This window comes from Callorhinchus milii, unplaced genomic scaffold, assembly GCF_018977255.1.
Source record: "Callorhinchus milii isolate IMCB2004 unplaced genomic scaffold, IMCB_Cmil_1.0 Scaffold5, whole genome shotgun sequence".
Lineage (NCBI taxonomy): Eukaryota > Metazoa > Chordata > Chondrichthyes > Chimaeriformes > Callorhinchidae > Callorhinchus > Callorhinchus milii.
Genome location: NW_024704746.1, coordinates 60,493,098 through 60,517,901, shown reverse-complemented (window position 1 = coordinate 60,517,901; position 24,804 = coordinate 60,493,098). Strand labels below are relative to the sequence as shown.

Here is a 24,804-nt window from a genome sequence, read left to right as displayed (position 1 = left end):
ACATGAAGCGGGCTATATAAATGCAAGCTGCTGTTGTAACGGATGGAGGATTCAAGGTTTATTCAGCTTCTGAAGGTTTGATTTTTGACGTTCCTCAGATTGTGATTGTCCCCAGCCTCCAGTTTGTGTTACTGATGAAAAAAATTAAAACCGAGGGCCGTTGGGGGTTACATTTCCTGTCTGCTGCAGGATACTTTTAACAATGAATTATGCAAACGAGGCCTCAAGAATGCAAATAGGGCAACGGCTGTAGAGAAAGAGCCTCTCCCGCTGCACGAGATGTTTCACTCTGAACTTGGCATTGATTTTCATCCAGTTCTCACAGTCTGTGCACTGTCAGTGGTGAGCGGCGTTAAAGACACAGTCAAGTGACATACATCTTAGAAAACAAGGCATATAAACCATGATGAGAGCCCAGTGACTGGAGGGTGAGGGAGTGGGAGAAAGTGTAACAATTAGTTTCCATTTAATCACACGTCGGATTCGTTGATCAAAGCAAAAGCTGAACTTCCCCACCCCGGCCGAAAAAAAGAACATATCCTACATTTAAGCCCATCTCCAGTCTAATTATCAGATCATTAAATATTTATGCAGCACTTCCTTTGTACATTCCCGCAAATTAATGCATTTTAATTGACCATCCCAATTCACGGCTCGTGGCGGGTGGGGGTTGGATAACGTTCACCTTCTTTTTTAAATAAGAGTTACGGTGAGTATCGTTTGCCATGCTTCCTCCTCCCCAAATTCTCGATAAATAACAAGTCTGCTTGGAAACATCGTCATCTCCGATACTTTGTACTCTGATGAAAATAATCAAAGAAAGGCCCCTCAGAGAACCGCGCTATCACACTTTAATCTTTGGGCTCCGTTAGGCTGAGCCAAGGGAACTCAGAACATTCTCGTTGGCAGGTCGGATTCGGGGATTTTTTTTTCCTTGAAATAATGAGGGGAAGCAAATGAAGCAGAAGTTAGGCAGCTCTTTGAAATGAGATCGGGAATGTAAGGCAGAAAGACAGAATTGAAAAGCCATTGGCCTTCGGGGACTTAGGGTGGATTCGGGGAGGGAGGGGGGAAAGGAATGGGTGCTGGATTTATCAGATTCCAGCCTCCGATCAGAGTTTTTGTGTTGCATCAAAGCTCTTGAACATTGTCTTTTAAAAAGTTGGTACAGGCATAGTATTCAAAGTGATGAACCAAAAAAAATGCAAGGGAGTGTTAATGGCACTAATAATAATAATATTTGCATTTTGCTGTAGCGCCTTATCACATCGTTGCAACATCTCAAAGCACTTCACAGGTTATACTAGAAAGTGGTTTGAGTGTGTATTTTGTGGGCGAAAAATGGACAGATAACCCAGAATATTGACCTTGACATTTGCCGGGAGAACAGCTTAGACATGGAGAGGTCATACTGGGTACCAGCAAAAGCACATTTATAATAAATAATCCTTGTATTTGATATAACTCCTTATCACGTATTTGAGATGTCTCAAGGCACTTCACAGAATATATTGTAAAATTAATTAACTGTATATTTCGTGGGTGAAACGTGGCAGCCAATTGCGCACAGCAGTGTCCCGCAAAGAGTCGTGGATTGAATAAACAGATAATTATTGTCATTTTTTGAAGGGATTATTATCCCCAGAAAAGCGAACCGCCAATCAAATAACAAACGGTTTCCTATTTACTGCTAGGTAAACAGAGACGTGTGGAGTAGGGAAACTTGTCCAATGTTTTGCCCTGCTGGGAATCAAACCCAGATCTGCTCGCTTGCTTGGCGAGTGCTCTAACAACAACAACAAAATTATACTCATATAGCGCTTTTCACGTCGGGAGGATGTCCCAAGTAAGTTACAGGATTCCACATTTCCTGTAACATTACATGTAGTCCTTTTCATTAGAAAGCACACTGTGTCTCTGCAGAAGATCTGTTGAGACAACGATTGGATGAACAGCCTTTTTTTCATTGCATGTTCCCTTTTGGGCTAAATTCCTGTCCCTCTTTTTTTCTCTCTCCTTTCCACTCTGAAGCTGTTTACAGCCGCTGGTATATGGTGTACTAATCTCACCCAGGAAAGCACAAACTTGGAGCCAAGGTTTTGCAATAGGGAGAAGACAGCCAGGGTCCCCGATCACTCAGTGTGCACCGCACTCCATACTGATACTCTCCACAATCAAAGAGACTGTAGATTCTCATTGGCGAGGCTCAAATGCCAGGATCATAATTATGCAGGAAGAAAAACCACTTGGGAAAGATTCCTTCTATTGAACAGCAAACTGGACCCCAGCAAATTAATGCCATGTGGGTGGAATGGACAAAGGCGAGAGAATTAGTATCAAAACAAGAAAAGGTCATTCAACTTCATTCGTCAAGTCTGCTCCTTCCACAGGGCAGATAAATCTACCTCCCATATTGTGATCTCTGGCCAAACCATTCATTCCATCTCTAGAGGAAATGCTCTGTAGACATACTCTATGATTTCTCAAAGGTTATCAAACAAAAACTCCTGGAAGATTTGCCTATTCTCCACATCTCCCTCGTGAATCCTATTTCTTTTAACTCAAAGTGTGTAGAATAGGATTGATGTACGCAGATACCCATCACATTAAATACTGTACCTATTTTGTCAAGAGCTTTGAGGCAAGACAAAATCTCCTATCTGGATTCTAATAAATGTGAATAAATCAAGTGAAGATTAAAGAACCCAGCCAATACACTGTGCAGGATAAGTCTTTCCAAGACTTCCAAAAAGAGACATTTTTCCTTTGTTTAATGTAATTGTCTTTCTAAAATTTTTATTTAATCTGCTCATAGACTTCCTGAGTCAGTGTTTCAAGCTGAAAATTTAGTTAACAAGAAAGACCAACGAGATATACAGTCACTGCACTTTATGGATTACCTTGAGAAGCATTTTGGGACGTTCTCCTGACTTGCAAGGTGCTATATCAAATGTAAGGATTAATATTATTAAAACACTTAACATTGTTAAAGACTAGTTGGATTGAGCAGTTTAGCATTTTATGCCAGCCATAGCAGTTCTACATTTCCTCATCATTAGGCAAAACAAAAAAAAAGTTGCATCTGCAGAATACTGTACTTAGACTGTACTTGTGTTAAACAAAATGGTTATTCACTTCATTGTTCTTCGTCGAACATTGCTGTGGTCTAAGTGGCTGATGTGCTCAATCGCTACACTTTACACCATATCATCTGAAGTGCTTTGAGATATTCTTCTGATGTGAAAAGTGCTGCATCAAATGCACGGATTATTATTATCATTATTAAGACTGCTTTACACTAGCCATGTGGCTGTATCCAGTCATTCTGACTTTTAACGTGATTGAGATACATGGGTTAAAAGGGTTACAAACTGAATTGCAAATGCTCTCGTCTACCCCACTCAAGACACTATTACGTGACACTAGTTAATCATTTAGTTAATCATTCCATTTGTGTAGTTTGGGAGTCTACACTGGACCTCCAATTGTAGTAATTGCAGTTATTAATTTCTTCTCTATGAACTAGATGCCTAATAAACTCTAACTGTGATCTTGTTCAAAGCTAAAGCACTACGGCCTTGCGCAGACATTAAGAGTTTCCTTGCACGTCACATGAAAGTGTCCTCAAGCGACTTTGATGCTTTCCTCCTGTGGTTGCGAACAGCTCTGAGCGATCACCAGCATTCTCAAAAGGTCACAGAGATCTAAATGGTGCTTTCTCCAGCTTTGCACTGGATAGAATTTAAAACCTGAGCCCCAGCAAAGCTGCCAAGCCCACTAAATCAAGCAGTTCACTGGACCTCCTACGGTCTGTTCGCAGGAGTCTATACACAGCTGAAAATTACATGCCATGGACACGATACAGTTTTGCGTCATAAAACAAATATTGTTCACCAACGTGCATCATAGAACCATAGAAATTTACAGCAAAGAATGCTGCCATTTGGCTGTGTCTGTGTTGGCTCCCCATTTACCTAGCAAGAACCTGTTTGTTAGTCGATTGGTGGATCGCTTTTCCAGGGGTAATAATCCCTTCAAGAATACATAAACAAATAAAACAATAACAATTTGGTCACTCAATCCATGACCGTTTGTGGGACAATGCTGTGCACAATTGGCTGCCGCGTTTCATCCACAAAGTAGTCAATTAATTCTACAGTATATTCTGCAAAGCGCTTTGAGACGTCCCGAAGACATGTTCAGGCGCTATATCAAATGCAAGAATTTTTACTGTTTATTGTTTACCTGCCATTTCTCTATACCCCTGTAATTTGCTCTTTTTTTAAGTCTTTATCTCGTTTCCTTTTGAAAGCTAATGTGGATTCTGCCTCAACCACCAATCCCGGCAGGACTTTCCGTATCCTAATCACTGTGATGAAAACAATCCTCCTCATCTCCCAATTTGCCCGTATCCTAACCATGCACACATAAACACACATGTTGCAAATGAGAACAACTTGGGTTTGTATAGAACCCTTCACAAAGGATGACAACTCGGAACTCTTCACAAGGATGGGGTCAGATGCCAGGCAAGGGAGGAAGGGGGAGGGAGGGGGTGGGGAGAAATGATCGTAGGCACAGTCGAAGAGGATTTAAAGACAGATGGAGAGGGAGCATCTAAAGTGGAGAGGTAATGGGCAAAGTAGTCCATATAGTATAGTAGTACGGCCTAGTCAAAGCTCAGCCAGCAATGATGCTGTGGCGGGCAGGGGGGGGGGGGGGGGGGGATGGTGTGGTGGGCATCGCAGTAGCCCAAGTTAGTTGAGCAATAAGGGGGGAGAGAGCAGAAGAATGGGGTTGGAAGAGGTCATAGAACTAGGGAGGTGCTAGGGCATGAAGGGATTTATAGATGAGGTTGATAACCTTACAAACTGTTCAGATGAAGAAAGCCCTTTTTGACCTCATGCCTTCCAAAATACTAATCTTACCATTTTCCATTGCTGCAGCAAGATGGATTTCTTAAATGCATTGTGGACTCTACCACACTCTATGCTTAACCTATTCCAGCTCTCACATTCCCACCAACGCAATACTCTTGATACCTCCCTTTCACGACCATGAATTGGCATCCTCTCAATTGCTGTAGGTGTCTGCGGTTCTGTAATTGTGCCAAGCCCCCAGCCACGCTTTGGTCGATTGTGCAAGCAAATGCTCGCGCGTCGGGGAATTTTTTAGATATATAAAGTAATCTGGAAAGTCCCTAGCCGCCCCTAGGAATTCCCCGGCAGTAATTTCAAAATTCCCCACCAGTAAAATTGCCCTTCCCTAATAACAATAAAAGTAATGGCGATTAGGCAGTTTTTACGGAATTTTCGGCAAATTTTACAGAATAGCATTTGATAATTAAATACATTGTATGTATTATTACTTATTGTATACATTATTACTTATTCCTCAAAAATACAAGCGAAAAAGTAATTTGGTCACTCAATCCACGACTGTTTGTGGGACACTGGTGTGCGCAATTGGCTGCCGCATTTCATCCACAAAATATACAGTCCAATTAACTTTACAGTATATTCTGTGAAGCGCTTTGAGGTGTCTTGAAGACGTGATAAGGCGCTATATCAAATGCAAGTATTCTTATTATCATATTCCTGCTTTCATATTATTTTAAATTATTCTAAGGTTTGAAACAAATACAGGGAGAATTGCCGTAGAAATCTGTTTTAATATTTCTAGATGCGGGATAAAAGTGCCTCTTTGAGTTCAGTCCCCACCAGCGACAATTCCTTAAAAAAAATTTAAAAATGCCCTCTCGCCCGTCATTACAGCAGCCTTGTGGTGCAGCACCCCAGGGGCAAGAGAGAGTATTTGGAAACTTAGAGCAATGTTTCTGTGGTGACTCTTGCACATCAACCAATCAATATAACGTTTTCAAATTGTTAAATCCAAATTTCGATGTGCGATTGCTCTTAAAGACCTGAAAAACTCAACACAGAGTCAGTGCGGTATACATCCAAAAAACGCTTTATTTCATATATATATGAGGTGCAGAGCGGTAGCAACAACTGTCTCAAGATACTGCTCCCCACACTGCACACCAGATAAAAACAACATCTGACTTTTATACATGTTCCATTTTCCCATAATTGGATGTCTGTTTCTTTCATAAAAAGAGATATGGGTCCCGGGTTCCTTAGCCAATAACATATACATTGATAGTTGCAAACCAAAACAAAGCTGAGCTTACACCAAATGCGAAAACATGTTTTGTCTCATTGCCTTTGCTTATTCTGTAACTTTTGCGATTGCCCAAAGATGTTACATTCCCACACTTTCCACACTCCTCTCTTTTATCCCTGGGATAACTCACCATCCCTCAGTAACAGGGCACCAGGTAGGCTCCCTAGGATGAACTATCGATTTCCAAGAAAGAATCTGGGAAAGTAGCATGAAAACTTTCCATCTCATAACTTAGCTCATCACATGAGGGGGTGGGAGTGAGGTGGTAGTTGACTCGGACTGAATGCATAGCCATCATTGATTTCGCAGTCTTTCGACAACACTGGGTGCAACATATGAGAACACATTTTACAATAACAAAGATTAACAAAATAACTAAACTTATTTCTAACAAAATTCTGACTATACTTCCTAACCAACCCACTCCCATATTCTGCAACTCAGCCAATCCAATAGTCCTCCGCCCGAATGAATAATGATATTACCTGCATCCTGCCCCGTTTGGTTAATCTCTTTGGTGATATTTGAAATTTTCCCAGAAAAATCATCTATCGTTATACAACATTCAGATATACCTTAGAATATACTGTAAATTGACTGTATATTTTGTGGATGAAACGCGGCAGCCGATAGCGCACAGTAATATCACAGAAACAGTCATGGATTGAAGTGACCAATTTATTAATATTATTTTTTTCTATCAGTCACAGAAACAGAGCCTGGGGAGCAGGGTCATGGACTTTAGTGACTTACAGACTAGACGCTACATAATGGAAATTGAGCATAGATAGAGGTGCTGAGTAACCACGAGACAACTACCCTTTTCAAACACGTGTTTATTCATTGACAATTCCCAATTGCAACCATTTTCACTGCACAAAGCCACGGCCTCACTGCATATTCATAAACAGGCAGTCTGTTGCTTGGCAGTACCACCTAATCAAACAGAAGCATTGTTACTTTAGTTACTCCACCAAAATTACTGTACTGCACCGACTCCACTCTATTGTAAAGATATACAATTACATAAGGGTGGGGGTGGTGTCAAGTGTTACATGCTGATATTTTTTAACCCAGTGAAATTGTTAAATCATAGAATACCACGTTCTGTGCTGCTGAATGTGACAATCTGTAAGTCGAAAGGAAAAATATACATTTAAAATGTCATTTGCCTAGATCAGCATCCTGTCTATTTATCAGCCATGACAAATTCAGAAGAGAAAGTCTTTCTGACATCATTAGCTTCACAGCAGGGAGAAACCCATTACTGCAGCATTATCAACAGGCCTCAGTATGATCTGAGATGTCCAGCTGATTGTGTTCTCTAATTGTAGTGGTTTAGCTAACCGGTTTCAGCTTTTCTTCACAGCTTACATTTCTGAATATCTTCACTTAGCAAGCAACCATTAATAAAGTGCTTAATTTGAGTCCTGTAACTTAGTAGCTAGAGCACTCGCTTCACAAGCGAGACGATCTGGGTTTGATTCCCGTGCAGGGCAAAACATTGGGAGAGTTTCCTTATTCTGTGCGCCTCTGTTTACCTAGCAGTAAGTTGCAACCCGGTTGTGAGTTGATTGGCAGATTGCTTTTCCTGGGGGAATAATCCTTTATAAAAAATTAAATAATAATTTGGTCACTCAATCCACGACTGTTTGTGGGACACTGCTGTGCGCAATTGGCTGCTGCGTTTCACCCGCAAAATGTAATCAATTCACTTACAGTATATTCTGTGAAGCGCTTTGAGACATCTCTAAGACGTGATAAGGCGCTATATCAAATGCAAGGATTTTTATTAATTTACCTTAAACGCAGACAATGTCCTTTCTACCATGAACATGGTTTCCTGAACATCCGCTTAAGCTGGCCAATGAGGATAAAATATTGCTTTTGTGGCCCGTGAACGTTTCTCAAACCTGCCATCCGGTCCTCAGCAGCCAAAACAACACATCACAAGTCACAGTTTTCACACTTATTGTGTTTTTGACAGCTTGCTAGTTTTCAAATCCAGACATTTGCAACTGTTGATGGGCCCTATATAAGTCTATTTGCACTTTGATATTCATTACTGGAAACTCAAAAAGGATAATCTTTCTGTATGTTAAACAAGATGATATTGTATTTGGAACTGTAACTCCATTTATTGCTTAAATGGGACGTCCTCCCGACATGAAAGGCGCTCTATAAATGGAATCTTGTTGTTGTTGTTAACGAGTTTGTAGATCTTAGTTTGCTTGAAACGGACTGAGGTTGAAGTCTCACAGCGGAATCTCTCAATTAATAAAATTGGTCATTCGCTTCATGGCCGTTTGTGAGGCGATAGTTCGCAAATTGGCTGTAGCGTTTACCCAAGGCAAGACAGTCACAGAATTTATAGTAAACCTTATGAAAACGCTTTGAGCCATTTTGCGTGATAAGGCGTTGTATTAAATACAGGAATTATTATAATTTGGACTGGGGCTCAAGCAGATTCACAGCAAATACTTTGGGTTTAGGAGGCTCGAGGAACTTGGTAGCTGCAAAGCCAGTTTTGATAACTCAAGTTAATTTGCAAGTCTCTGTAGATCATCCTGAAAAACCTTGTAAACTGTCAATCGTTTTACTTTTCATATTTCATATCTCATATTTCGCATGAGGTATGCAAATGAAAGCAGCTCATTTTGAAATAATCTTCAAATCCAAGACTGAGATTAAATTAAATATTCATGAGACTATTAGTTTCCAATTTCCCATTTTGAAACTTTTATTATACAGTTAATCCTCATTTACAATATCTCAGTTTATATTAACTTAATCCATCAATGCCAGCAATGGGGGATCCAATGTTAATAGCAATTTTATAGAAATTTTGACCCATTATGGCACAGCCCAAATAATCTGTACAAATTTGATTTGTCCGTTTCAAGCAAACTAAGATCTACAAACTCGTTAAGCAATAAATGGAGTTACAATTCCAAATACAATATCATCTTGTTTAACATACAAAAAGATTATCCTTTTTGAGTTTCTAGTAATGAATATCAAAGTGCAAATAGACTTACATAGGGCCCGTCAACAGTTGCAAATGTCTGGATTTGAAAACTAGCAAGCTGTCAAAAAACACAATAAGTGTGAAAACTGTGACTTGTGATGTGTTGTTTATCACTGGCGATAATCATCACAGAATGTGGTCGAGCTAGTCAATAACAAGACGGCTCTCTGAATGTTAATGTCTTCTTTCCCTCCCACTGCCACCCAAACCCCCTCTGTCACAATGCTTAGGCCAGAAGCTGCTTACAGCTAACTGCGTGTTATGTATCACTAATGTATTAAACTGCCATCAATACGTGCTGTCTGTTGGATGGGAAGCAAAATCGAGGTCCTGTCTGCTTATTCAGCTGGATGGTAATGATCCCGAGTCACTATTTGAAAGGATTTTCTCCCAGTGTCCTGGCCAACAATCTCCCAAATAAAAATGGTTATTTACCTAATGGAGTCCTGTAGCTCAGTGGTTAGAGCACTTGCTTTGCAAGCGAGAGACCTGAGTTCAATTCCAGACAGGGTGAAACCTTGGGCAAGTTTCCTTACTCCACACAGAGCCTAATAATAATCCCTCCAAAAACCAAAAACAATAATAAATTGGTCATTTTCAATCTACGACTGTTTGTGGGACATTGCTGTGCGCAATGGCTGCCACGTTCGCCCACAAATATACAGTCAATTCACTTTACAGTGTGTTCTGTGAAGCGCTTTGGGACGTCCTCCCGACGTGAAAAGCGCTATATCAAATGCAAGGATTATTATTATTATAATGCCCATTTGTGGGACATTGTTGTATGCAAATTAGCTGCCTCATGTGCCCACAAATACATAGTCACTACACTTTACAATAACTCCTGTGAAGTGTTTCGAGATCTCCTCCTAGCCTGAAAGATACTCGAATGTAAAAATATTAAATTAAAATTATTCTTATGATAACGAAAGGTGGTTGTGATCTCCTGTGAAGCTCTTTGAGACATCCTCCAGATGTAAAAAGACGCTTTATCAAATGAAATGATGATTTTAATTTTGTTTAATCATATAGGAAGATGGAGCTCTAAAATGGTCCCTTTAGCAGAAAGCATTTCGTAAAGCAGGGTGATAGTCTTCGGGTGGGGTTCCAGAAATTAAGCTCTCCTTGAAGTGAGCGCTGTGACCGTATTTAGCTCCCAATCTCGTTGCTAAATGAGGATTTCCACTTTCCTACTTTCATTCTAATTATGGCCAAGCCCTTCCAAGGGTTAATTATTCTAGGCTGTATTTGGACTGATTACCGACCATGCGGATGGGCGGTGAACGTGTGTAAAGCCCTCTCAAAGAAAAGGAAGCGACAGACAGTCTGAAAACCACCTGGCTGTACCGCATCTCCAACTGGCATCTGTGACGTCAATTGGCCACTTGCGACGTCTACAGCCAGCAGGGCCACTGACTGAGCAGCAGCGCACATTCCCAGCTCTTTGCCAGCGGCTATGAGCATCAGTGGCAACCAGAGACTCTCACATCTGTGTGCTAGTGCTTTGCCTACCAATCATTTATTCAATCACCCAACACACGGCAGCTACTGCATCTAACCGTCTAATATATCTCCAGCAGTTCACTCACAGAGGAGAAAGAGTGCAACACTGCAAACTTCAGTATATTTGTCCTCCCACTTCAAACAAACATACAAATAGAACACACTATTATTTTAAGCAGAGAGCTGCATTGTCTTTCGATAAACAATAAGGATATAACTTAAATAATTCTGATAATCCTTTTTTTTGTGCATTTAATACAATGCCATTCACATAGGCAGCATGTCTCAAAGTGCTTCACAAGTGCTTACCGTAAAGCTTAGCGACTCTGTACCTTTTAGGCAAAGGTGGCGAACTGTGCAACATCCCACAAGCAGCCATGAAGTGAACGACCTATTATATCGGGGGGATTGTTGGCTATGACACCGGGTGAAACTCCCTTCTCTTTTCAAATCGTGTCTTTAACGTCAGAACAGACAGACAGGACCTCACGTTTAATATCTCATTCAAAGGACAACATTTCCGATAACGTAGCAATCCTATGTCTAGTCTGAGATCAAAATCCCAATGTGGGGCATGAACCCACAACCTTCTGACTAAGAAGAGCGGGCTTCAGCCCACTTCACACCCCGCCTCGTCCGCCCCACCATTAGCAGACGGGCCTTCTGCCACTTTGCCCTACCCTCTGGAACTCCATCCCGCAGTCCTTCCGCCTCGCTCCCTCCCTTGCCTCCTTCAAGACCTGTCTCAAGACCCTCCTCTTTGACTATACCTTCGGCAACCCTCCTTCCCCCCCGCCCTCCACCCTCCCTGATCCTGAACTCCAGTTCGGGTCCAAAAACCTGATTGTCCAGCACCTTGGGACGTCCCCTCGCTGTGAAAGGCACTTTACAAATGTAATTTTGTTGTTATTATTGCTCCTAGCTGAGCCAGGCTGAAGAAATTTTTGTTCACTGACTCATTTTCAATAAAACCCCAGTGCAGAATCATCTCATGACTTGTCATCTCATGAGTTGCTTGTTATAGCATTCCACTCTGTGGAGAACCTGAGTTGCCACAATCAATTGTTGTGTATTGTTCGACTTTGAAGACCCACCAAAACACCCAGGTCTTTGCAAGGAAAAAGGCACAGAAACATATTTCCAATTTGCAGGAATTCTCAAACATGCAAATTTCTAATCCTCAAAAATTTTAAAACATTGAATTCTCCAAACATTGAACGTGCATTTTAGAACAAGGATTATAATAATATTAATAATCCTTGAATTTGATATTGCGCTTTTCACGTCTTCTAGACGTCTCAACGGGCTTCGCAGAATATACTGTAAAGTGAATCGACTGTATATTTGTGACATGATCGCTATATCAAATGTAAGGATACTTATTGCCATTAAATTATTACACATTCCATGGGTATTGTAAAGTAAACCTAAATGCTTCAATTTTTTTGTGACTTACCCAAGTCTCAATCCAGTGACAATAAAGCTTCCTCTATTATACCTCAAGATATACCAGAAGATAACATAGTGCTTCCTTGTGCACCACTGTGACAATTTGCTACCTCTTGCTTTATAGCCTGACTGAATTAAACAGCCATTTAGCATTGTGCTGCAGGCAGTTTTGTATAGTGGGCTTGTGTCCTTGAGGAGCAAATGGCATAATATCTGACAGCAAGGAGACCTTCATCCTGTCAAACTGGGAGCAGTGGCTAGATATTTTCTCAAGAGGAGAAAGCAGGGAGGGGTGCATGGGAGGGGGAGGGGGTGGGAATCTTTTCAGCTTTATCTTTTCCATAAAAAGGAGTGAAATGGATATTCCTTTGTTCCCCCTTTAGCCAGGAATTACAAGCACTCAATTACAGCGCAGGCCCACAGCCCCGAGCAGCGAAGCAGATGTCAGACAGCCACAGTCAGGCGACCACTGAGTAGTGAGTAATCGATCACAGCAATGACTTCACCACAGGGCTGCAGTTCCACTTGGCATTTTTTTTCCAGCCTAGAGGCACGATGTTTGTTAGACATCTTTGCACCTTATCTACATGTCGTCTGATTTATTAAGCGCATCCGGGAAGCTAGAGAGATAACGCATTGCGTGCTCACCCTCGTCAGTCGTTGTAACTTTTCCTTCCACAATCTGGACAGTCAGAACCACTCCATGTTTACTTTAACACTAATAAAACGATAATAAATTAGTCACTTTAAACCACGATCATTTGTGGGACATTGATGTGCGCAATTGGTTGCTGCTTTTTGCCTGCAAAATATACAGTGTATTCTGTGCAGCGCTTTGAGATGTCTCAAAGACGTGATAAGGCGCTATGTCAAATGCAAGGATTATTATTATTAAAGTATCTGTAGTCATGGTGAAGAAATGAACAATCATGTTGTAGTAGATGAACCAAGAGTTTGCTGGTTCGAATCCTGGTCCCAATCTGGCTGTCTCAGCCTGGGCTGCATGGGAAGACTGAATTGTCCCTGGCCTTCCCAGGGTTAGGGAGGGGAGAACCAGCCAGGATTCCTGCTGCTGGTCCCTCCTCATGAAAAGAGATGGGAGATTCTCCCAGTATTCCTGGCCAACAATCCATCAGATAAAATTGATCATTCACTTTGCAGCTGTTTGCAGGACATTGCTTGCATAGATTGGCTCCTACATTCATCCTTCAAAACACAGTGACTACAATTCACAGTAAATCCTGTGAAGCGCTTTGAGGTGGCCTCCCAAAATGAAGGGCGCTGTATCAAGTGCAAGGATTATTATTATTTTTACGGTATAATGCATCTCTATATTGTTATTTTTACGGTATAATGCATCTCTATATTGTTATATCATTCTTTTATTCTTTGTTAAGGATAGAGAAGTCCTCCACTTGATTCATCGTTACTTTAGGATGCATTACTCAAAGCAAACTTATAATGTATATTATAATGTATATTTATTTGGTACCTCTTTCCTGTTTTCAGTTTCAATTTTGCTTAAAAAATGAACTAAAATCCAAGTACAAATTGGTTCTAATCTCTCCATTTTCGCAGGTTCTGTCACTGGCTTACAGTTGCTGAATCAGTACATGTGCTATTACAACTCTATTCTGCTGTGAATTCTGGTTAAATGATCATCACCAAGGACTTGTTCAACTTAAATAAACCTCTCGCTGTGTCATTCAATTTCAAGATATCAATCCTCGGGGGAAACGATTCTTTTTATATTTCCATTAAAGTTAAGTCACACAGCTCCGAAGGAAGGTGCATTGGATAAAGCCACAGTTTACACATCAGGAGCTCGCTGATTCGAATCCCACTCCACGCTGAGCTTGTTGGCCTCAGGCTGGGCCTCATTGGGAGGCTAAATTGGCCCTGCCCTTCCCGGGATTAGGGAGGGGGAAAACCAGCTAGGGTTTCTGCTCCTGGTCCCTCAACTTGCATTTGCATAATCCTTGAATTTGGCACTGCACCTTATCAAGTGGTTGAGACATCTCAAAGCTCTTCACAGCACTGTCACGCGTAGTGACTGTATAATTTGCAGGCGAGTCCATGGCATAGTTTGTCCACATCACAAATACGATACAATTTATATTTATTTTGCACGTTTCAATTGGGGCGGATGTCTCAAAGAACTTGACAAACCAATGTGTTTATTTTTGTCATGTAATATTTATAGATTCGGAAATTAAACATTTTTTAAATCCCAGCAGGGGTTACTTTTCATCTGTCCTTCCTTCCTCCCTGCATGATTAAGAAAATGGGGCAAAATGCTACCCTACAAACAAATCAAGTTAAAGAGAAAATGACCTTACCTATGAGCAGGCTGAAAATTAAACTGGTGTAAAGCATGAGTTGGATAAGCTAGCACACCATCCTGCATTGATATTGAATGTATTATTGCCATTCACTCATTGTCACAGCCATCAAAGTTCAGAAAGGATTAAAAATATGTAGTACATCTAATGCCACTTTCCCTTTTATGGATTCAGAGGGACTAATAGCAGAAGGTGCTAACGCTAAGTGCAGCTGCATTCAGAAACGATGGCCGTTTTTCAGCGCAAGCACGTGGATTCACCTCATGCTGCTGGATGAGAAGCCATGAATTTGTATTGCAATAAACCGTCAACTGAGGGACAGGAATAACAAGAACAACTTGCATTTATATAGTGCCCTTCACACAGGATGGCATCCTGGGGAGCTTCACAGAATAAAATTCTGAGAGAGCTGAATTTGTTTGTCAGCCTGTCTCAGTTGGTTGGTAGCCACTCCCACCTCTGAGTTCGAAGGTTGGGGGTTCAAATCCCACATTTGGCCTTGGAATTTATGTAATAAAATAATAATCCTTGCATTTGAAATAGAGCCTTATCTCGTCGTTGAGACGTCTCAAAGCGCTTCACAGAATATGCTGTAAAGTGGATTAGCTGTATATTTGTGGGCGAAATGTGGCAGCCAATTACAGATGTAATACGTATATAGTCCAGTTAATTTAAGTACATATAATCTGGGCTAACATACTTGTGCAGTATCGGGGAAGGGCGAGTGCAGCTGTGTTGGTGGTAACCTGATAAACAGGATCTTATTTTAAGATAACAGGAAGTCAGCCATCTGGCCCAGGTTGTAAGCAAATACTTATTATAATACAACAGCCGTTATATAAAAACAGTACAATACAAATAGGAATTACAAATAAGAAATTAAAAGGTACATAAAAAGCAACTCGCCACAATACTCTTCTTCGCTCAATCAATCAGTATCAATAATAATAATCCTTGCCCTTAATATAGCGTCTTATCATATTGTCGAGACGTCTCAAAGCGCTTCACAGAATATATTGTAAAATGTAGTGTCTCTGTATTTTGTGGGTGAAACACAGCATCCAATTACGCACAGCAATGTCCAATAACTTGAATGATCAAATTATTATTATTAGTTTTTTTGAAGGGATTATTACCCCCGGAAAAGAAATCCGCCAATCAACGAACAACCAGGTTCCTATTTACCGCTAGGTAAGCAGAGGCATTAATATTATAATAACATTATAATCCCAACGTATTCGATTGTCAACTTCCAAATATCCTAGCAAATGAAAATATCCAAGGCTATTGAATTTTCAACATTTAAATGCACCAAATAATGAAATCACAGCAGAGAGTATTTCCGTAATTTAGTTAGTATCTTCTGCAGAATAACTAAGCAAACCTACAGACAAGGCAATGGGATGCAAAATGCAGTTGATGATGTGATCGTCCTCACTTTGCCAGAAAGGGCAATTCAAGCTTGTTATCTGCTCAGCAGGTGTGGGAGTGAACATTTCTCTCTCTCCAACTCACCAATGCACCTCACTCAAACCTCAGCACATAATGGTTTGAACCAAAGATGGTTGAAGTCTCGATGCACAATTTTCCTTTCCTTGTTGCACCCCCTCCCCATGAGTGCACCCGCGATTCCTGTTCTTTCAGTCATACTGCACAGTTGGGTTAAATTGGTTAACAAGTCCATGTAAAAACCTCTCGATAAATAAAGACAGATTCCAGTGGTTTGATAATTATCACATCTTACTTTGTCACCCCAATACTTCATGATGTGGATCGCCAAAGAAATAACTTGTTGCATGTCAAATTCTGACACGCAAGCATTGATGCACAACTCTTTCTACCTTTTCCATTACCTCTCATGCAATTTTCCCCCATACACTGGGCCCAGACAGAGAGAGAAAGATACATCCTCAGAAATAAATCAGTTAACAGTTTAAATGAAGGAGTGATCGATATGATACGAAGCAAGGTGAGCCCTCGACTCACCTTCAGAGCTTTCACTTTGTTGCTCAGCAGTTTCTCGATCTCGCGCGCTGCGCTTTCCACCAAATGACGAGCATTGTTCATCTCAATCGTGTAGTATTGTCTATTAGCTGCGTAAATCTGTAACAAAAGATAGGCCGTTTTGTTTTGTCCTTATAAAGTTTGCATTGAACAAGGACCAGGATCTTATAATAATAACAACAATAATTCTTGCATTTGAAACAGCTCCTTTCAAGTTAGAAGGACCTCTCAAAGCGTTTCACAGTATTTTATGGTTGAGTGGCGAACAAAGCAAATACAATTTTCATTTATAGATTTGTGCCTTTAAACGATTAAAGGAGAACCCCCTCTACATCATTTCAATGACTGAAAAAATACCTTAACAATCTATACTTAATGTGACGGGGCGGGGGTTAAGAACTAAAGACATAGCACGGCCAAAACAAGGCATTGGTGAAATAATAGCAGGACAAAACAGCTATCATGTGGGTACTCGAGTACCAAGGACAATTGTCTACCAGCTTGCTCCTCCTGCACACACTTCCTGTATGATAGTTTGATCTCTCTCCTAGGCCCTTCCCTCAGAACCCATCTCTCAGCTAACTCAGGCTTTCCCATACTAGTGGGGGTGGGAGAGCGGAGAGAGAGCGCGGGGGGTCCTCAAAGATTCCATAGTGATACTGGAAGACGCTGAGGGGAGAAGAGCAAATGCCTTTGTGTTCCTTTATGATCAAAGGCACCTCCCTAAACCCAGAGCCCACTGAAGGGCTCAGTGCATAGGAACACAGGTATCTATCTCGTTGCTGCCTTTGGAAACAGGCAGATCGTGACATAATCTTGTCGCTCTGCCCAGTGGCACCACCCCACCGGCCAGCATGAGATTCATTAAAACGAAAGCAGGATGGGTGATCTCAGTTCAATGGAGATTGTCAGTGTCCCAGCTGTGTTACACCTGGCTGGGCAAGACCTCTCAGGAATTGTTGGCAACATCTACCAATATGGACACATAGACAACTTCCTCTTCCTTCCCCCGCCCCTAAAAGAAGCAGTTAAACAACTGGAGCAATGCACTGGCATTTTTTGGATCAATCAATTCCTTTTTAATATATGCTGAGATGATGTAAACGTTCAAGTGAAAATTGACCATGCTGGGCAAATGCCAAGATTAGAGGCAGCAGCACCCCAGGTAAAGTATCTCACAGAATCCAACTGGACATGATTATATGATAATTTTGTCAACTTACATAGAATTACTTAGAACACTACAGCAAGTGAAACAAGCCATTTGACACAACTAACCCAGGCCAGTGTTGTGTTGATATTTTACGAGGTTTCACCCATCCTATTCCTCTCTATTCCCTTCTCCCTTGCGTATAAGTTAAGTTTTCTTTTAAATACGTTGATGTTTTCTGCTTCAACCACAGCTTCTGGCAGTGATTTCCACACTTTTACCACCCTGACCTGACTGAGTAGTTTGTTCGACCATTTCAACGGGCATTTAGAGTCAACCATATAATTGTGGCACTGGAATCATACAAATTTATAGCACATACGAAAGCCATTCAGTCCATTTACAAAGCTTTTCAAAGAGCAATCCTTTCAGTCCCATTTACATAGGCCATACCAGGTAAGGATGTCAGATTTGCTTCCCTGAAGGGCATTCGTGATGGGGGTTTTACAACAATCCCATCTTAAATCAGCAGTTTATTAAAATAAAAATTTTGATTCTGCCATGGCAGGATTTGAACCCTATAAACTTTAGCCGGAAATTTTGGAACAGTAGTCCAGTAACACTACCACTACACTACAATCCCCACTGTTAAGATTTGTTAACGTCTCCAAGTCTCACTGATCTAACCAGGCCAGTGAACTATCAACAAAGCTAGACATGCCTCCGTGTAGCCAATTCAACTCCAAGAGAAATGTCCTCGACACCCCCAGGAACCTTTAAAAGCAACTCACATTAAAGGGAAGGACAATTCTCTGAATGAATTTATTCCAATTGCTGTTTGTGTAATATCACGGCCTGGTTTTTAAATATATGAAAACCCTGCATTTGAAAGCTGTAGTAATCACGACACATCAAAGTGAATAGATGTCACAGAGGTGAATGTTTGGGTTTGTGCCAAAAAGTGCAGCTTTATCCATTTTCATACAATATTAAAGTGACATTTAATCCACTTAAATTGTCTGTGTGTGATGCAAAGGGTGTCAGAAATAGTCGCGGTCAGGCTGTCAATCCATTTGTAGCACCAAGCAATAAAACCCATTCTCAACTGTTTGTCTCATAAACTATATATTACCATGCGAAGATAGGAGTGTGTAGGACAAAAAAAGACGATCAGGCCAGTCCCCATTTTTTTTTAAAATCCTACACCTCTCTCTGGGATTTATTTTGTGGAAGAAGATGGGGGCCGAGACAAGAGAGAGAGAAAGATAAAAAATCAGCTGCAATAACCAAACATTCTGAGAGTTTAAACTTAATGTTTAATGTTTAAACCAACGGAGCCAAAACCCTAGTCCAAGTCACTTCCCAGCTGCACTACTCTAATGCCCTCCTCGCTGGTCTCCCCAGCTCCACCATACACAAAATTCAAATAATCCCAAAGTCTGCTGCCCGGATACTCACCACACATAAACTCCATATCCCCATCACACCAGTCCTTGCCAGGCTCCACTGGCTCCTAATTACCAAATGGATCAATTTCAAAATCCTCTCACTCTTTTTCAAATCCCTTCATGTCCCTGCACCTCCCTACCTATCTGATCTGCTTATCGCTCCACTCCACCACACGCTGTCTCCGCTCGGCTGGCTGAGGCCTCCTGTTGATCCCTCGTCCCCTCTGCTCCACCATCGGTGGCCGTGGCTTCAGCTACTGCACCACAAAACTCTAGAACTCCCTCCCTCAATCCCTCCACCTTGTTCCTTCCCTCCCCACTTTCAAATCCCCCCTAAAGACCTTCCTTGTAGAGTCCTGTAGCTCAGTGGTTAGAGCACTCGTCTCGCAAGCGAGAGACCTGGGTTCAATTCCTGGCAGGGCAAAACCTTGGGCAAGTTTCCTTACTCCACACGCCTGATAATAATCCCTCCAGAAAAAAAAACAATAATAAATTAGTAACTTCAATCCACGATTGTTTGTGGGACACTGCTGTGCACAATTGGCTGCCGTGTTTCGCCCACAAATATACAGTTAATTCACTTTACAGTGAAGCGCTTTGAGATGTCTAGAAGATGTGAAAAGCGCTAAATCAAATGGAAGGATTATTATTATTATTTTTGATTGTGCTTACGATCACCTCCACCCTCCCTGGCTTGGGTCAGACTCCACCACTGTCAAGCGCTCCGGGACCCTGCCCCACGTGAAGGGCGCTATATAAATTCAAGTTGTTGTTGTATTAATGTACGTGGTTCTTACCGATTTTAGATCATCCATTCCACTTGCCGAGTGGATCAACGTTACAAGCTCCTCCTTCATCTTATCTGCCCATGACCGTATACTGAAAGAATAAAAGACAATCTTTTAGATTGATGGCATAGAGCTATAAAGATCACAGATGTATATGAAAGATGACAGATTATTTTCCTTGAAACAATATTGATGTGATGTCTCTCAGTAGGGGGAGGGTCCTTCCTTTCCAAGGAACCTTTTTGCTGCATTGTTGAAGGCCTGACCTTCAGATGGGATGTTAAACCGAGGTCTCCTCTGCCTGTTCAGGTGGTTGTTAAAGAACCCCTGGAACTACTATACTGTACAATGGATAAAATTATCCTTCAATACTGTATCCATCATATCCCCTCCCCTCCGCCAAACAAAAACACTTGTGTGGATAAAAACCTTTCACATTTGCCGAGACAATCTGCCTTCACTGCCTCCTCTCTCCCAGCCCCTCGGTAATGTATTCCATAAACTCACCATGTAAGGTAAATAATAAATCTGAGCTGTCATCCGCCCTCCCTCTTTTGAACTGAATGAAGTCTGTGTCCTTTCACTGTAAATGTTTTGAGCTTATTCAGTAGGGCATTTGGCTTGAATTAATTTATGCCCTTCAGGATTTGAATCCTTCAATAAAATGCCCCATGAGCGTTCGCTTCAACCAGCGTGAACATTCCTAGATTACTCTCAACTCAGTTGCTTCATTTCAACTATCAACTGAGATGCCCTTCGCTGTGCCGAGTCCAATGTTGAGATGCTCTTACCGGAGCCAGCCTCCACTCAGCTGGGTCTAGCCTCCTGCCCTCCATTTTACCATCGGTGGTCATGCCTTCAGCCACTATGCTCGGAAGGTCTGGAAATCTCTCCCTCAATCGCTCCACCTTGCCCCCTCTCTCCCCACCTTCAAATCCCACCTAAAGACCTTCCTTTTTTATCGTGCTTATGGTCGCCTCACCCTCCCCCTCCCTCATTGTCAGATTCTGCCAATGTGAAGTGCTCCAGGACACTACCCTGATAAAAGGGTGGTAGTTGTTGTTGTAAATCCTACACCCTCAAAAACGGTAAAAATCGATGGCTCAGCCAAATTGCGATCTGTGATGTGTTAATTATCACATTCGTTAATCCACATATTCCGTGAGGTGTCTGAATGAGCAGGTGAAATTTACACAACTGATAATTTTTGGACAGTCTTGATGCGTTTCGAAGACAATCATTTTTCAAACAGTTCAAATACTGACAACAATAAATCTCAACAAGGCCAAATGAAAAACAAACTGGAGACAATAAATAACTAAACACTGGCCAAAGCGAGAACTTCCCCAACAGTTTCTTTGTCATAATGGTAAAAGCACACTGAAGGTCCCTTGGAGGCAAGCTGTCCAGAAAAGAATCACTGCATTTGATATTGTGCCGATGATGTTGAAACTTACCAAGCACTTCATAGATAATTGCTAGCACGTGTAATGACTATGTATTTGTAGGCAAATGAGACAGGTAATTTATACTCTGCAAGGTCCTATCATCAGCCCTCAAATGAATGGCCATATTTGGAAGTTGGTAATGACACTGGGAGAAACTTTTCTTTTAATGTCCATCTGAACGGCAGACGGGACTTTGGTTTAACATCTCATCCGAGGAACAGCACCTCTAACAATACAGTACTTCCCCAGTTCTGCACTGCAGTGTCAGCCTGGACTGTGAGCTCAAAGTCTCGATGTCAGGTTTCAAACCATAATCTTCTGTCCCAGAGGCGAGAGATCTACTAACTGAGCCTAGTGACAACCTGATAGTTCTCAATAATAATAATCTAAGAATAAATTGGTCACTTCAATCCACGACTGTTTGTGGGACACTACTGTGCGTGATTGGCTGCCGCGTTTCACCCACAATATACAGTCAATTTACTTTACAGTATATTCTGTGAAGCACTTTGAGACATCTCAAAGACATGATAAGGCGCTAAATCAAACACAAGGATTATCACTATTAAGAAGAAAGCAGATAATGAAAATCAAGACCAGGTTCAAACTTCCAATACTTAGCCACTGAGCCCTGCTAGAAAGTGCACACATGTGCACTTTCAGGCGATATCAGAAGCGGGTTTAACTGTGAAGCCTTCTATAGTTAAACTGCTTGCTAGACTCGCTGTCCACACAGTTGAATTATTAAGCACTGGAGCTTGGTGCTGGAGCATACTGGCAGATATGTAATTGCAAACAGGAAACGGGGGTGGAGAACAGGAGAATTATTTTCTTAAGGAAAACATGCAATCAATCACGTTCACTTCACAGCTGTTTTGGGGACAAATTTGTGTGCACAAATTGGCTGTCACATTCACCCCTCAAAATACAGTCATCACATTTCACATTAGTATCCTATGAAACACTTTGAACAATGCAATAAGGAGCTACATCAAATGCAAGAATTGTTTTTAATTATTCAAAGCGCTTCACAATTGTAAATCTGAAGAACATAGAATTATCATAATACAATTTTCTTCAAATTATCATAATAGTTTAATAATAATTCAATATTATCATAATAATAATCAGTGATGTCTATCATCACTGCGTTTAAAACAAATGCACATTTGCCCCTTTAAGGCACCAAATCTCAGGGCTATGTGATTTAGGATACAGCAATATCAGCTAATTATAGACAAAGTAGGTCAAAACGATTCTGCCCTCTTTTTTTAAAAAAATAATAAAATGTGTCACTGGATAAAGTAATTATAAATTAGGGCCTACAATGTTCTATAACATTATTGCAGGGGAAAAAATATGCTCCCACCATTTATTTTGCTAATGCAAGAAAAAATAATTTAAATTGCATTCAAAATACAGAATGCTTCCTCGAGGAAATAATAAGTCCAAAATAATGCTTTATCAGCACAGAATCTCATTAACCCAACTCCACACTTAAGAATGTAGTGAGGAATTTTTTTTAGCAAAGCTTTCTTTTCACTGGAGCGATTCATAAACGGCAGCATTTTTCTCTGCAACTGACGTTAGGAGGTTAACTCCATGATAGCAAAGTAAAATCGGGCATGCACATCTACTGGCAAGCCAATAAAAAGACCCCCAAAAATGTCAACCCACAGAAATAACTGGGGGGGAATTAAACATTATATCAGCCGGGTGTCGGACACATGTGGAAACCCATCACCATGCTTAAAGGTAACCAAACCAAGCTGAGATTTCCATACATCCCACCTACACATGGGAATCCCAGAGATAAATTGTTGTAATGGAATGCGCACTCTCTCCCTGGAGGGACGCATTCTTCTTACCTAATTGCGGAAAGTATTAGGCGCAGGTTGGCAAGGTTCAAGGTTTGGGGACCCCAGAGTGTGCACTGGGGTAACTGCTGGAGTCTAACCAGCTCCGACATTCTATTGCCAAGCATGTCACCTTGGAGCCAGTTCATCTCCAAGAAGACCCCGCTTACTGCACTGCCATAAGTGCCAATTCAATCAGACATTAAACTGAAGGCTCATCAGCCTGTTCAGATGGATGTTGAAGATCCCACAGTACTGTTTGAAAAGAAAAGGGAGTTTCTCTGGTGTACAGGCCAATGATCCCTCAAAGAAAAAAAAATATTCTTGACTGCTTGTGGGACATTTGTAAGGAATCTGTAATTAATGTGTTTATATTATATGAACCTCTTTTGGGAATTGCTGCTATATAAAAATAACTGCTGGTCAAATAAAAGGCCCTGGAAAAGACAATACCCGGATACCATAATCAGACCGTCAATATACGTGATCATTCATCATGAGTCTGTTTGCATAAGGTTAACAAGACTGAGACTGACGTGAGGCTGATAAACAGGATGAGGCCAACCTTCCTTTGAGAAAAACAGAAAACATACTGCACAAGAAGGAGAGCGACTGGATNAAAAAAAATCAATTCAGCAAGAGAATTAGAAGCGACAGGGATTTGGAATTTAGAGTCGCGAACCATATTCCGGCTTCTAAAGAAAGAAGATCGAAACTAAGCCTTAGCAACACTCAGCAGCTGGCAGCAGTACAGCAGTACCTGGATATCTTTTGGTGATCAAACAGACAACCACTCCTCCATCTCTTCCACAAAATTGGTTCTGCCAACCTTAATTGTTGTAAACTGTCTGAGGACACGTAAGTATTATTCTGTTGTATTCTTTAACCACCACTCATATAATCTTGTTAATTTGAATTAATAAACTTTGATGAATTGTGCGTTTGTGTCAGTCTTTAGAACACGGCAGGGTTACCTATAAAATTGGACATTTGTACCAATCAATTGCCCGAATAGGGATCCTGCGTTGCTGAAGTTTGACAAAGTTAAATTTTTGGCTGTGAAAAAAAAGGAATCAACTGAACTAAACAACCAGGGCGGTTGGGGGATTAGAAAAAGTATTTTAAAAACATGGAAGATTCAACGAAAGAATACATGGAGAAAAAGATTAACCAAACATGAGGAGCTTTGGACTATTCAAATGCCCTCCTCGCCGGCCTCCCCTCCACTACCATCCATAAAATCCAGATTATTCAAAACTCTGCCGCCCGCATTCTCACCCACATCAAACTCCGCTGCCCGATTACCCCAGTCCTTGCCAGACTGCACTGGCTCTCGTCTTCAAATACCTCCACTCCTCTGCACCCCCCCTACCTCTCTGACCTCCTCTCTCCTCAAAACAGTGCCCATTGCCTTCGTTCCTCCGGATCTGGCCTCCACCCTGTCCCCTGAGTCCTCCACTCCACCCTCAGCAGCCATGCCTTCAGCCACTATGCCCCGAGGCTGTGGAACTCCCTTCCTCATTCCCTTCGCCTCACCCCCTCTCTTTCTATTTTCCAGTCTCTGCTGAAGACCTTTCCTTTCGACCGCGCCTTTGGTCACCT

The 24,804-nt window shown here is 41.4% G+C and overlaps 1 protein-coding gene across 5 annotated transcripts in view; it reads right to left on the bottom strand.

Annotated features, from left to right (window-relative positions):
- Window positions 1–24,804, bottom strand: part of LOC103177010 (voltage-dependent calcium channel subunit alpha-2/delta-1) — a 418,878-nt gene that overhangs the window by 336,931 nt on the left and 57,143 nt on the right. For all 5 annotated transcript variants that reach the window (XM_007890933.2, XM_007890935.2, XM_007890934.2 and 2 more), the window contains exons 2-3: window positions 19,908–19,989; window positions 16,495–16,611 (exon numbers count right to left, since the gene is read on the bottom strand). In XM_007890933.2, coding sequence (XP_007889124.1) covers window positions 16,495–16,611; window positions 19,908–19,989 — 199 coding nt within the window. The remainder of the gene's footprint in view (window positions 1–16,494; window positions 16,612–19,907; window positions 19,990–24,804) is intronic.